This window comes from Dipteris shenzhenensis, chromosome 31 (genome assembly GCF_047967505.1).
Source record: "Dipteris shenzhenensis isolate YYH24624 ecotype China chromosome 31, Dip_SZ_1.0, whole genome shotgun sequence".
In the NCBI taxonomy this organism is placed as follows: Eukaryota; Viridiplantae; Streptophyta; class Polypodiopsida; order Gleicheniales; family Dipteridaceae; genus Dipteris; species Dipteris shenzhenensis.
The window spans coordinates 233,527-247,023 of record NC_141626.1 but is presented as its reverse complement, the minus strand read 5'-3'; the positions used below and the strand labels follow the sequence as shown (position 1 = coordinate 247,023).

At 47.0% G+C, this 13,497-nt stretch overlaps 2 protein-coding genes across 8 annotated transcripts in view; one reads left to right on the top strand and one right to left on the bottom strand.

The window, feature by feature from the left end:
- Positions 1-13,497, top strand: part of LOC147880866 (UDP-N-acetylglucosamine diphosphorylase 2-like) — a 194,721-nt gene that overhangs the window by 163,207 nt on the left and 18,017 nt on the right. For 3 of the 7 annotated variants that reach the window (XR_015540484.1, XR_015540483.1, XR_015540482.1), the window contains exon 16: positions 9-124. The exons of 3 other annotated variants lie outside the window; for them this stretch is intronic. The gene's annotated coding sequence lies outside the window, so the exon portion shown is untranslated. The remainder of the gene's footprint in view (positions 1-8; positions 125-13,497) is intronic. One more of the 7 variants, XR_015540485.1, reaches the window with a different exon arrangement.
- Positions 2,005-4,246, bottom strand: LOC147880867 (uncharacterized). The gene has a single exon (XM_087370046.1). It carries the CDS (start codon positions 4,229-4,231, stop codon positions 2,069-2,071), a length of 2,163 nt encoding a protein of 720 aa, XP_087226172.1. The 5' UTR covers positions 4,232-4,246; the 3' UTR covers positions 2,005-2,068.

The following is a 13,497-nucleotide window of genomic DNA, read 5'->3' as shown; positions in this document are numbered from 1 at the left end:
GTCTGCAGCAAATGCAAAGTCAGGGCTTGATGGAAGTGGGTGTTTCATTCCATAGATGAGCTGAATGGGGGCCATGGCGATACAATACGTGTGTCAATTTTCCCCTATTCAAATTCAAGCAAAGGTATTCAGCAGTGCACTCTCACTATTCATTATTTTGGTATGGAGGTAGCAGTCACTGAATCAATTTCCACTAGAACAGGAAATACCATAACATTTTACTATCTGTTGGTTGAGCTAGTAGCTTTATTGACTAGATGAATTCAACCTTTTCTTTGTAGGGTCGCGTAGACAAAAGAGAGCACGTACAAGGTACAAGGGTCGATGAGAAATGCCGTCACGTCAACTAGGATAATGGAAAATAGAGAGTACATGGTACTTGTACCTAGACCTAGGACTAAGTGTCCTAGGTGTCACATTGGACTATGTCCTATGTGGCCTAAAAGGCACTAACACTACAAGTGCCTATATTTATGCCTACAAGGCACATACCATGGCCTATAGGGCATCACTAGAACCACCAGGTTATGGCCTACAAACCCCCCTCCATGGGATGGGCTGAAGTACTTTGGAAACGTATCAGAATACCTAGTATTTTCTGGTCATGGTGGCACATGTTCATCCAAAAGGATATAGCCACCTATGAATGTACAAGGGATGTCAGATCATGTAACAAAGGGAACCAAGTGTAAAGCCTGTCGGAAGACTTCAAACTTGGGACGAGGAAGTGCCTTTGTAAACATATCTGCTATGTTGTCCTTTGTGGGAAGATAGGACAACTCTATGTCTCCTGCTGACAACCGCTCCCGAACATAATGATAGTGAACTTCAATATGCTTGGTACGCGCATGAAACATTAGGTTACGCGCAATGGCCAAAGCACTCTGGCTGTCAGTGTAGACAATAGTGGAGGATGTCTGGCGAATACCAAGATCTGTAAGTAACTGTCGAAGCCAAACACACTATACTATAGCGGTGAAAGCTGCCCTGTACTCAGCCTCACAGCTAGATGTGGCAACTGTTGGTTACTTCTTGCTGAGCCAAGAGATACATGAATTGCCAAGCAAAAAACAATTGCCAGTATGTGACACTCTGGTGTCGGAACATTCTGCCCAGTCACTATCCGTGTAAGCATGCATGGTAAGTGAGCCCTGATCACCATAGAAGAGGGCTAAATCCTGAGTGCCTCTAAGATATCTGAAAACTCTCTTCACTGCCTTCCAATGCTGTGAACTGGGCATGTGTATGAATCTGCTGAGCTGAGATACTGCATATTGTAAGTCAGGTCTGGTGTGACATAAATAAATAAGGCATCCAACAGCCTGCTGATAAAGAGTGATATCACATGGTGGGCTCCCATCATGAGCTGAGAATTTGAAGCCAGGGTCCACTGGAGTAGAGATTGGCTTGCAATCCTTGATTTGAAATTGATCAAGGAGCTGTCCAGTATACTTGGACTGAGACATCATGATACCCCCCTCAACATGAGCAAACTGAATGCCCAAATAATAGTGGAGCTGTCCCATGTCTGACATTTCGAAAACCTGCTGCAAATGATCCTTGAAAGCTGCAATATGCTGAGCATCATAGTTTTTTCCATACGTTACCATACGCATACGTCATACGAGTACGGAAGTATGATTGGAGGATGGTTCAGCCCTTGGGGCTGAAACATACGTGACCCTAGTTTTATCCAAAAAATTTCAGAAAAATATAGATTGATCATTGATCATTGTACACATTAAATTGACATAGAGGTATTGAACTGAAACTTGAAACTTGTATAATTGTATTAATTTTAAAGTCGTCACTCATGAGTCATGAGTCGTGAATCGTGATTCTTCATTCATGAAAGACTCCAGCCTCCAGAGACCGTAGTCATCTGGATTCTAGATTTTGATACATCATAGATGGAATCATAGATCATAGATCAATAATCAATACTACACCAAAAGGTCCAAAACATCATGATCAAACTTCAAAGGAAGTAGGTACACCGTATTAGTAACTACACCAAAACATGAAAGGCAAAACATCATAAAGAAAAGGCTGCCAGTGTGCCACAGCCTCAAGCTGCATCTTCATTCTCATCCTCTTGCTCATCCTCATCCTCATCATCATCTGCATCAATGCCTGCACCCTCCTCATCCTCCTCCTCCTCATCACTACCATCCTCATCTGCCTCGCCATGGAACTCCAAAAGACTAGAGGTGCTTGAAGCTGCAGCAACATCCATCGTTCCTGTAAGTGTAACAATAGGGGCTGCAATGTCTTCTCCCTCTGTATCTGCTTGCCTCGCTAGCAGCCTATCATCATCCTTCTCCTTGTTGATCATTTCTAGGGTCACTTCTATCTTCTCAAATCCCCTTTCCTTGATTTTGGAAATGAGACGCAAATTAGTATGGATGTATACTAATTTCTCGGTATTCTTTGGAAGCAGCCTATTCCTTCTTTTAGTATGGATAAGAGAGAATGTGCTCCAATTCCTCTCACAAGGAGAAGCACATGTGCCTTGCGAGAGCACTCGAAGAGCTAACCGCTGTAAATTTGGTGTGTGAGCCCCAAATGTCTCCCACCATTTCACCCCTTGGTGCATTCTCTTTTCATCCTTTGCAATCGCACGAGCAAATGTGCCTGACATGGATTTGTAAATATCCAACTCATCACATAAGGTGCCTTGGCTGTCAACATCATACTTGGTGTACCGCTCTATGGCATCCATCCACCCATCGTGCACCTCCTTGTCACTATCTGGATTTTTCTCTCTCCAAATAGGATGGAGAACAAACGCTGCCGCATGCAATGGAGAATGCATCATATTCCACCTGTCAACACATAAGGCTCTAACATCAGCCAGCTTTGAGGATTCAATCCCATCAATAGTTGCCATCTTCTCGACCATCCGATCAGTGAGTTCATATACAAGTCCCATGGTAGCCCCTTCCCTATCAGCCAGGCGAAGGATCTTCAAAATAGGTGCACAAAGCTTCACAATGAGTCTTGCATCTTGCCAAAATGAAGCACCCAATATAATAGAAGACACCTGTTGTGCTTTCACAGTGCGTGACACCTTCTTCTTGCAATACTCATCACTGACAACCATGCGACGCAATCCATTGTATACCCTCTCATCCAACAAGTTTGCTAACATGATAAACATGTAAGCAAACCGTGTTTGTGCTGGCTTCACCAATTCCTTCTTGCTGAATTTTCTATACATTGCTAACACGGTGTGTTTCCGGGTAACAAATGTCACAATCATGTTAGCATGTACCAACACTGGCTTCACCCATGGAAGCTTTCCAATGTCCTCAAACAAGAGGTCAAGGCAATGGCATGTGCATCTAGTATAGAAAATGTGAGGCCACTCTTCCTCCACCAATTCTCCTACCCGCACACAGTTAGATGCATTGTCCATACACACCTGCACCACATTTTCAGCCCCAATATCAAGAATGGCATCTTTCAGTATCCCAAAGATGTACTCCCCTGACTTATACTGCCCACTTGTGTCCACGGACTTCAAGAAGGCTGAACCAAATATGCATGAGACCATAATATTGATTATAGGCCGGCGTCGAGTGTCAGACCAACCATCACAAGTTATGGTGCAGCCATATTTTTTCCACTTATCCTGAAACTGTAGCATCTCTTGATCTATGCATACTGCTTCATTAGTTAGCTCCGTTGTGCGCAAAACATTGTAGGATGGAGGCTTGAAGGTAGGCCCAACTTGGCCAATGGCACGAACCATCTCCAAAAAATAAGGGCTCCTCACCTTCCAATGAGGAATATCCTGTGCAAAGAAAAAACGACGGAGAGCAATGTATGCATCCTTCCGTGCTTGTGACTCCCATGCCTTTTCCAAGGTTCCCTTTGACATCTTCAACTTCTTTTGCTTTGGCTCATATGCACTGCCAGATGCATTTCCACTTGCAGTACCACCCACTGAGGCATCTCCCAAATCAGCCACATCTTCAACAAGCTGTTTTGCAGCAGTTTTTAGGGCAACCTTTGCCTGCAATCTTCGACAAGTATCTTTCACATTTTCAGGAGGAGCGGTACACTTGTCAACCCCCAAGCCTGTGAGCCCAAGAAAATGTGCCCTTATACGGGTCGGTCCTCCATCCCATGAATGAGGGCAATATTTACATTTAAAAGTGAATTGGCCCTTCCCCAAAGGCTTTAAGGCCTCTACAAATTCCCATTCTGGTCCTTTTTGTCTTCCCATTTGTAGATCTGCAAGCTGCAAATTTGCAAAAGAGGGCAAATAAGGCATTGGGCAAAGGAACAATTTCCAAAGAGGGCTTGAAGTCCTTGCAGGCTGCTGCCCTGTTAGATGGCATCAACTAAAGAGAGAGCACTTGCTGCAAAACAGGAAAAAAAAGCAGCCATTGCATTTACCTTGACACTTGGAGCAGGTAGAGCGTAGAGGCAAGCTGCGGGCTGCAACTGTACCGGTGACCACTCACCTCCAAAGCAAGTAGAAGAGGGCAAAGGGCTGTCTAAATAGAGGGCAGCAAGGTGCTGAAGAAGAGGGCAAACTGAAGAAGAGTGAAGGGCTGAGGGGACTCGGGAGTCGGGACTGAAGAAGAGGGCAAAGGGCTGCCTAAATAGGCTCTTGAGAAGAGGGCAAAGGGCTGCCTAAATAGAGGGCAGCAAGGTGCTGAAGAAGAGGGCAAAGGGCTGCAGCCTGCCTAAATAGAGGGCAAACGTCTGCCTAAATAGGCTCTTGAGGCAGCAAGGTCGGTGTGCAGCCTGCAGGCAGAGAGTCAGTCGACGGTGAACAGTGAATCGTGATTGGAAATTCTTACGTACGGCCTTTCTTGGGATTCGGGAGCCTTCACAAGGATGTCGTACGGATTCGAACATAGCAGCCAAGCAATAATATAAGGTACGCATCCCGATTTTTTCCCCCCCAAAAGAAGTCACATACGGAAATCCGTACGTACGGCCGTACGGAAAAAATGACCGTACGCGTACGGATGCAACAGTGCTGAGCATCTGAGCCCGTGATGAGCATATCATCCACATATAAAATCAGCACTATAAAATCAGATCCACTCCCACGGACATAAAGAGTGGGTTCTGTGGGACTATTATGAAAACCAAGGGGTAGTAAGTGTGCATGAATTTTGGCATACCATGCCCTGGGTGCCTGCTTCAAACCATAAAGGGCTTTTCTAAGCCGGCATACCTTATTTTCAGAATTAACAACCTCAAAGCCAGGAGGTTGTGTGACATAGACTTCTTCCTGCAGATCCCCATGAAGAAAAGCAGTCTTGATGTCAAGTTGGTGCACTTGCCAATGATGATGGGCTGCAATGGCAATGACACATCTAATGGTAGTAATCCTAGATGTGGGAGCAAATGTCTCCTCAAAGTCAATGCCTTGTTGTTGGGCATACCCTTTGGCAACAAGACGCTTGCCGGGAGGGAGATCTACTAATTCCCATGTGTCATTTTTAGCAATGGAATGTAATTCAGCTCTCATTGCATCCATCCACTCTTTGCTGTCAAAAGCATCTTTATGGCACAAGGGCTCTTCATTGCAAGCTGTAGCAAGGAGTGCAAAGTCAAGAAAGTGACCATGCATATATCTATTTCCTGATCTTGTCCGTGCAGCAAAAGGCTGTCCCTCAATGTATTAAAAGCCATCTGGGAACTTGCCTTTGCTGTCTATTGACAGCTCTTTCTTCAATCAGTGCATCATGAATAGTGGGATCATTTTGTGCTAGAAGAGAAACCTGCAAATCAGCATGAGGTAGTGGCTGATTATTGCTTGGTGGAGGGCCTGCAGGAGGCTCATGTTGCTGGTCAAAGTCCTCTTCTGAGGATGGCGGAGGTAACCAAGATTCAAAGGCATCAAAGATGTCAACATCTGGCTTAGCTTTGCAGTCCACAAGAGATTACATCTCTACTGACAATAATCTTCCCATAATTTGGTTGGTATAAGCGATACCCTCTGCTCTCCTGGCTGTAACCAATAAATATGCATTTGATTGCCTTGTCATCGAGCTTATGTCTCAGCTGAGATGGTACATGAACATATGCAAGAGACCCAAAAACTCTCATGTGTGAAAGTGAAGGCTTCCTTCCTGCCTTTCCATGCTTCATAAGGTGTAACAGTCTTCAATGCCCGTGTAGGTGATCTATTCAGCACATAGTAGGCACACATCACTGCATCAAGCCAAAATTTATTGGGCAAAGACTTGGCCTTAAGCATGCATCTGGCCATCTCCATTGTGGACCTGTTTTTCCTTTCAGAAACAGGATTCTGTTGAGGAGTGTAAGGAGTAGTGCATGAGTGAACAATGCCCCGTGAAGACAGAAATGCATCAAACTCCTTTGACATATACTCCCTCCCCCTTTATGTGTTGAGAGTGACAAGCTTGCATCCTGATTCATTCTCAACCATGTTCAACCACCTTTGAAAGGATGAGAAAACTTCAAATTTGGCTTTTAAAGGATATACCCAGCAATATCGTGTGAAATCATCAATGAGAGTCATAAAATATTTGTACCCCCCAATGGCATTTGTCCTCATTGGGCCACAGACATCACTGTGTACTAGCTGCAATTTCCTTCGTGAGAGTTTTGGACGATTCTTTTGGAAAGCAAACCGATGCATCTTACCCAAAAGACAACCCTCACATACATGTTTGGAAATTGTGTGAGTTTGAGGTACATCATTTTCCATTTGCTGTGAATGTAGCTTTGCAAGAGCTCTATAATTGAGATGACCCATTCTCTCATGCCAAAGATGAGTTTCAGCAAGCTGTGAATCTGAAATAGAAAATGCTTCAATAGAAAGTGCAGCTGAGTGATGATCAAGGTGATAAAGAATTGTCATCACGAAGATCATAAACTAGGCATCTGTAGCCATCAAAAATAACTCTGAAACCTGAAGTGGCAATTGCTGAAATTGAAATCAAGTTGACTTGAATTTCAGGCACAAAAAGAACATTTGTCAGAGTGACAGATGTGAGCTGCACATCTCCAATTCCTTTTACAGCATATGAAGCATTATTAGCACATGTAATAGTCCCCCCTCGAGGTGCATCAGCTAAAGAATGAAACAACTGTGTGCAAGATGTGACATGCTTGGAAGCACCACTATCAAAGTACTAGGACTGAGCATCATTAGCAGTAAAGAGTGCATCAGCTTTGGAGGGATCAAATGAGCAATGGACAGCCCATGCCCAATCATCCTGAAGAGCATGTGCATGTGAAGCATCTACTGGCTCATGGGATTCGATAGCATGTGAGGCATTAACTGTCAATCCTGCTTTCTTTTTCTCCGAAGCAATGCACTTCCTGCATTCTGAAATGTCATGTCCAGGCTTGCGACAATAGTTGCATCTTTTCTTCTTTGACTTATCTGCTGTATTTTTCGATGCACGGGAGGAATTTCAGCTGCTATGTGCAGATTTTGGCTTGCCCATAGGCTTGGAAGCCTTGCCTTTTCTTGTCTACTATGAAGCAAATGCATGATCAGGAATAATGGCTTGTCTATTAGCTCGACTTTGCTCTTCCTGCAAAAGCAAAGTAACTAGTTCATCAAAAGAGTAGTGGTCTAGATTACCAGTGGCCACTAACCGAAGGGTTGTAGCAAACCCTTGATATGTATCTGGTAGTCCATTCAGTGTGGTACTGACAAGCTGTGAATTTGGCACCACCTCATCAATGTTGGCAAGTTGTTTCATGAGGTCCTTCACCTTTGTAAGATATGCATCCATAGAATCACCTTCATTCATCCTAACTTCCTGTAATTGCCTTCTCAAATATGCAACACGTGACCACTAGTTGTGGGTCTTGAGGGATGGCCATGTGAAGCCAGAAATACAGAAGCGGACAATTTCGAGAGCTGCTGCTCCTTCCCGCTCCCTTGCTGCACCCTCTCCCTCAGCCTATCCCTCCCTCTCTCCCTTGCCCTCAGTCCCTCCCTCTCCCTCAGCCACTTCCTTCCTTCTCCTCCTCCCCTTCAGCCCGCTCCCTCTCCTCCCTCTCTCAGCTTGCTCCTCCGCCCCCTCCCTGCCTGCTCCCCCGCCCCCTCCCTGCCTCTCCGCCCCCTCCCTGCCTACTCCCCCGCCCCCTCCCTGCCTCTCCGCCTGCCCCCTGCTCCCCCGCCCCCTCCTTGCCTCCCCCGCCCCCTCCCTGCCTGCTCCCCCGCCTCCTCCCTGCCTCTCTGCCCCCTCCCTGCCTGCTCCCCCGCCCCCTCCCTGCCTCTCCGTCCCCTCTCTGCCTCTCAGCCCGCCCCCTCCTCTCCCTCTCCTCCCCCTTCCCTTCACCCCCCGCTCCCTCTCCTCCCCCTCTCAGCCTGCTCCTGGCCCCCTCCCTGCCCCTCCCTGCCCCTCCCTCTCCTTCCTCTCCCTCTCCTCTCCCTCTCAACCCGCCCCCTCCCTGCTCCTCAGCCCGCCCCCTTCCTGCCTCTCCTTCCTCTCCCTTCCTCTTCCTAGCCTGCCCCCTCCCCTTCAGCCTCTCAGCCTCTCCCCTTTACCCCTCCCCTCCTCGCCCCTTCCCCCCGCTCCCTCCTCACCTCCTTTCCCTATTTTCTACCCCCTTTCTCCCGCAGCTTTTTTTGGAGCGGAAGGAGCCTCCAAATTGTTAGAGTCGGCCTCCTCACCTCGATTGGCGATGGATACTCCGTCAGCCAATCCTACTCCACCTCCACCGGCCGCGAAAACTATTACCTTTTCTAAAGACGAGTTGCAGCTAGCTCAAGAAGGATATAGAGATTGAATGCTCTACCACGTTGCTAGCACGCATCTTCGGGTCTCACCCCTCCAGATCCCAAGCCAGAGACTGGATGCTTGCGGCTCTCCCCCTAGACCTCACTCAACGATTGTTAGATGTTCGTCTTCTGGGACGAGGTTTTTTCCAGGTTGTTTTTGACACTCTAGAGGCTGCGAGCACTGTGCTCAAGGCTGAGTTTTTACACCTGGGACACAGGAAGATCTTCTTTGAAGCCTTTCATATTGGTTTCGACCCAGTGGAGGCAGATAAGGAAATCTTTTCGCTCTTCATCAGATTCCCCGGGCTTCCCCAGGTTTACCATCAGCTTCTTTTTGTTATTGGGGAGCATTTTGGCGCAGTTGTTGAGATCCCACCCCTCCCTGGGTTGCCATTGACTGCAGCAGAGGCAACCAAGGCTGATGGGGTACCTTTGTAAGGATCCTAACCTCAAGATGGATCTTGAGGTTAGGGTCCTCTGTAAGGATCCTAACCTCAAGATGGATCATGTTATGATCCAGCGCCCGGATGGTTCCTTTTTTCGCCAGAGAAGAGAGATTTCAGGCACACAGGACCAGTGCATCATATGCAGGACCATTGGACACTTTGCCAGGGATTGCCCCAGGAAGAAGAAAAGGCCCAAGAAGCCCTCTGGTACAACAACCGCCCCATGGCCTCGACAGGGGGGACAGGGGGCTGGTATAGGTCCAGCACTTGCTCCTCGGCCTCGACAGAGGGGTGGTACTACAGGTCCAGCACCTGCTCCTCGACCTTCACATGGCGGTCCTCCTCAGGATGGTGGCGGTACAGGTCCAGCACCTGCTCCTCGGCCTTGACAGGGGGGTGGTACAGGTCCATCACCTGCTCCTCGACCCCCACCTACCTCAGGGGCACGCGACGCCCTCCAGTGGGTTCCGGCACGTGTGCAGATCCCTCCTTCAGTTCACGAGGGTACATTAGTGGACTCTGCTTCACCTCGAGCTGTCCCTCCAGTCTCACCTTGCACAGTTCGAGACACTGAAGCTTCGACCTCCTCCCTGGTTGCAGCTTCTTCCCTAGATCCAACGGTGCCAGACGCTCTTCTTGAGGCAGTAGAGGTCTCCGCGGTTGGGCAGACACAGGATAGAGAGCATTCCTCACTTCCTCCCTTGGATAGGGGAAAGGGGATGGTTTACACTATTGATCCTCTTCCCTCAAAAGGGATCCTTCGCACTCCGGTGTCTGGCTTGCTTCACAGGAACTCGTTTTCAGCCCTGGCAGATGGTTCAGATTTCCCAGAGGAGGAGTTTGTGCCCGCTACTTTTGGGGAGCCAGTGATTGGGCTTCATGTTGACAGGGCTTCTTCTTCAGGTGGCAGGGTTCTTTCCCCTGTTGATTTTCCACCACTTGGTTCCATCCCTCCCTCCTCGAGCAGGAGGTCTTCCCCTGTTGAGGGGTTTGTTTCCGCCACTAGGTCGGGTAAGATGTTCCACTCTACATCCTCCCGTCGATGAGGATTATTAGTTGGAACATACAGGGCCTAGGTGGCGTCCCACATCGCCGCCGTAGACAGCTGATCTGGGATCAGCTTCATCCAGGTGTTACTGGGGGTTCCACTGATATCTTATTTATTCAAGAGCACAAGCTGGATTCTAGAGATTGTGCCAAGTCCGGCAAGTTGCTTTCTGGCCATACTTTTTGGTCGCCTGCCTTGGGCACCAGGGGGGGCACTTCTATTTCAGTTTCGTAGTCGGTTCTCCCCTTAGTTGTTGGACACGGAGTCATTATTCCCTCTAGGCTCAGTGGATTATTCTTTTGATTGGAGGGCGTAAGGTTGGTTTCCTTAACCTGTATGCCTCCAACATTAGAGGGGAACGTGTCCTTATGTGGAAGACTTTGCTCTCCAGGGCCCCCATTGTGGATTCATGGGTGATTGGAGGTGACTTTAACATGGTCGAGTTACCGTCAGACAAAAAAGAAGGTAGAGAAGGCGGACTTCACTCTTTGGAGAGAGCAGCTTGGGATGCCTTTCTTTTTCACTTCTGTGGCAGAGATACTTGGTGTGATGATGCCTTTCTTATTCAGCCACAGTCCCTCCTGTTCTCTTGGTCCAACAGGAGGCAGCAGATGCCTATTCATGCACGCATTGACAGATTCTATGTAGATGACTAGGCACTAGATAGAGGTGGATCAGTATGCATTGCTGCTGGGGTTTCCACCTCAGACCACTTTCCTGTTGTGCTGGCTATCTCAGAGCCTCACTTGAGAGGCCGGTCTGCCAGCATCAGGATTCCAGATGCCTTTTACACAGAGGAGGACCTTACAGAGGCAGCCCTGCAGATATGGGTTTCTCATGTCCAGGGTGGGCAGCCATATCCATCACATGTAGCCGCTGCCCTTTCTTGGTTGTTTTCCACCTCACTCTGAGGGGATTCTTTATTTATCCTTATGATTTCATGATGTATTCCGCTTTGAGCTTGCTCTTGCGGGTTTTTTCTCTTACTTAATAGAAGTCTTTTTCTTGGGGAAAAAAAAAAATGCAACACGTGCCTCATTGGGAATCTGATAAAGAGAAGTCAATTTGTCCCAAGCATCCTTTGATGTCCTGCAAGACCGGATGTGTGGAATAATGATTCTCTTGCATGATAAAGCAATACATGAATGTGCATTTGCATCTCTTCCATCCCATCTTGTCTGTTCCTGAGTTGGAAGAGTAGTAGCAGGAGTGCTAGAAGATGAGGCATCAAGAGGAGTACCGGTACCCATGCAGAGGAACCAGCAGTAGAGGCAACCACTGTAGCATTGACTGGCCTCAGATCAACCCCAGAAACAATATTCCACAAATGTTTTGCAACAAGAATATGTTTCATGAGATAAGACCACATCGGATAGTTGGTGCCATCCAACTTGTCATCTTCACGAAGAACACCAAATAGATCTTGATTGTTCCCAGCCATAGCAAATGTGATACCCTGAAAGAGACCTGAAAACCCAAAAGCCTCAAGGCTATCACTGCAGAAAGCTGGCTGTCCAAAAATGACAGCAAATATCTACAAATTTCCAACCCAAAACAAAGGGCAAATGCAGATCTGACCCAAATGTGACTGTGGCAAGCAATGCTCACTGCAAAAAACAGCAAATCTGGCAAAAGCCCCAAATTTAATGAGGGCAAATAGGCCAAAAAGAGGACAAATGCAGAAAAGCCCCAAATTTTGCTGTTTTCTTTTTTTTTGGGCAAATGTGACCCAATGTATAGCCTCAAGGCTTGAAACTGCAAAAATATGAGTTACTGTCCCAAACACCAGTTGAAATTGAGCTCCCAACACAAAAGCCCCAAATTTTGTTGACTTGAGTGATGATGTGGCACAATGTGACAGTCCTGGACCTGAAATTAACTGAAATTTTCAATTTTTGGAAGGATTCAGTTGTCAACCTTGTCCAAAGTATTGTATTGACAAGTTGAAGGTCCAGATATCAAAAGGCCTAAATTTTCTGTTGGAAATTAGGGTTTGATAGTAAAAACTGTCAAAAACAGTAAAAAATCAGCAAAGAAGCTTGTGGATAGCAAAAGATAGTTGAATCTACTGGAACAAGTTCTCAAATGCAAGTACACTCTTCCATGAGATGGGAGCAGCCAATAGAAGCTTCAAGGGAGTAGCTGAAGAGGAGACGCCCTCTGGACAAGGTAAGCCGCCACCTTCTAGTGCCACTGAAGGTTGAAGCTCAAATCTGGTGGGAAATGGATCCCAAGTTAGTCGCCCAGTTGAGAGGGCCACCTGTGAGTGTAATGGAGCTGGATAAAGGGCTGTAGCAGCAGCTCGAGATGAAAAGGCAGCAGCAGCAGGGCTGGAAATGCCTCAAATCAGCCTCGAACTGAGTGTAGAGCTGCAAGGCACCTTGGAACAGCCTCTAGACAATAGGCGCCTAGTGTAGCAGCAGTTCGAAGTAATTTCCAGCAATGAAAGGCCTGGAACTAACCACGAAGAGCTGATATGGTCCACAAAATGTGATCCGTTGTACCACACTTTCACGTGGAACAACGTGTGACCAAGCACCATTTTGCCTCGTGTTCTAGTGACTTTTAGATCTCCAAGGGTTACATAGGGATTAGCAGGACATTATTTGGTCCTAGGTGCACACATTGGAATCAACTTGGAGGCACCTAATTCTTTGAAGGATGGGGTGCTGAAAGTAAAAGTGGTAGTGGTCCTTCCCTCAATGATAATCTTTGAGACCAAGAAAACTTGAGGTAGCTGGCCTATGGGGTCATTGTCTTAGGTTGTAGAGAGTTTGGCCATAGCCAAGGTGCGCCCGTGCTTCAAAGACATCCAACACCTCCAATATGTTTGTCTCCTATCACAATTTAAACTTCACCAAGGTTGGATGGGTTCCAAAGAGGGGCAAGAAGAGAGTGGAGTGCATAGCTAGGAATGTTAGAAACATGGTGTGAGGGAGAGAGACAGAGAGATAGGCTAGGGAGTGAAGAAGTGATACTCAAATTAAGACATAATGAAGGCTTTCATTCATTCATTAAGTATAACATGATAAGTGAAATACAAGCCTCATATAGGTTGAGCACACACACACAGTGAAAGCTATAAGAAAATTGCAGCTTATTCACAGTGATGTCTGCGGTCCCATGAGGACACCTGCTTTTGGGGGTTATCTCTATTTTGTTACATTCATAGATGACTTTACCAACTACACTTGGGTCTATGGTCTCAAGGCAAAATTAGGAGTGTTTATGCATTTCAAACACTTTGTGGCTATGATTGAGAATGAGAC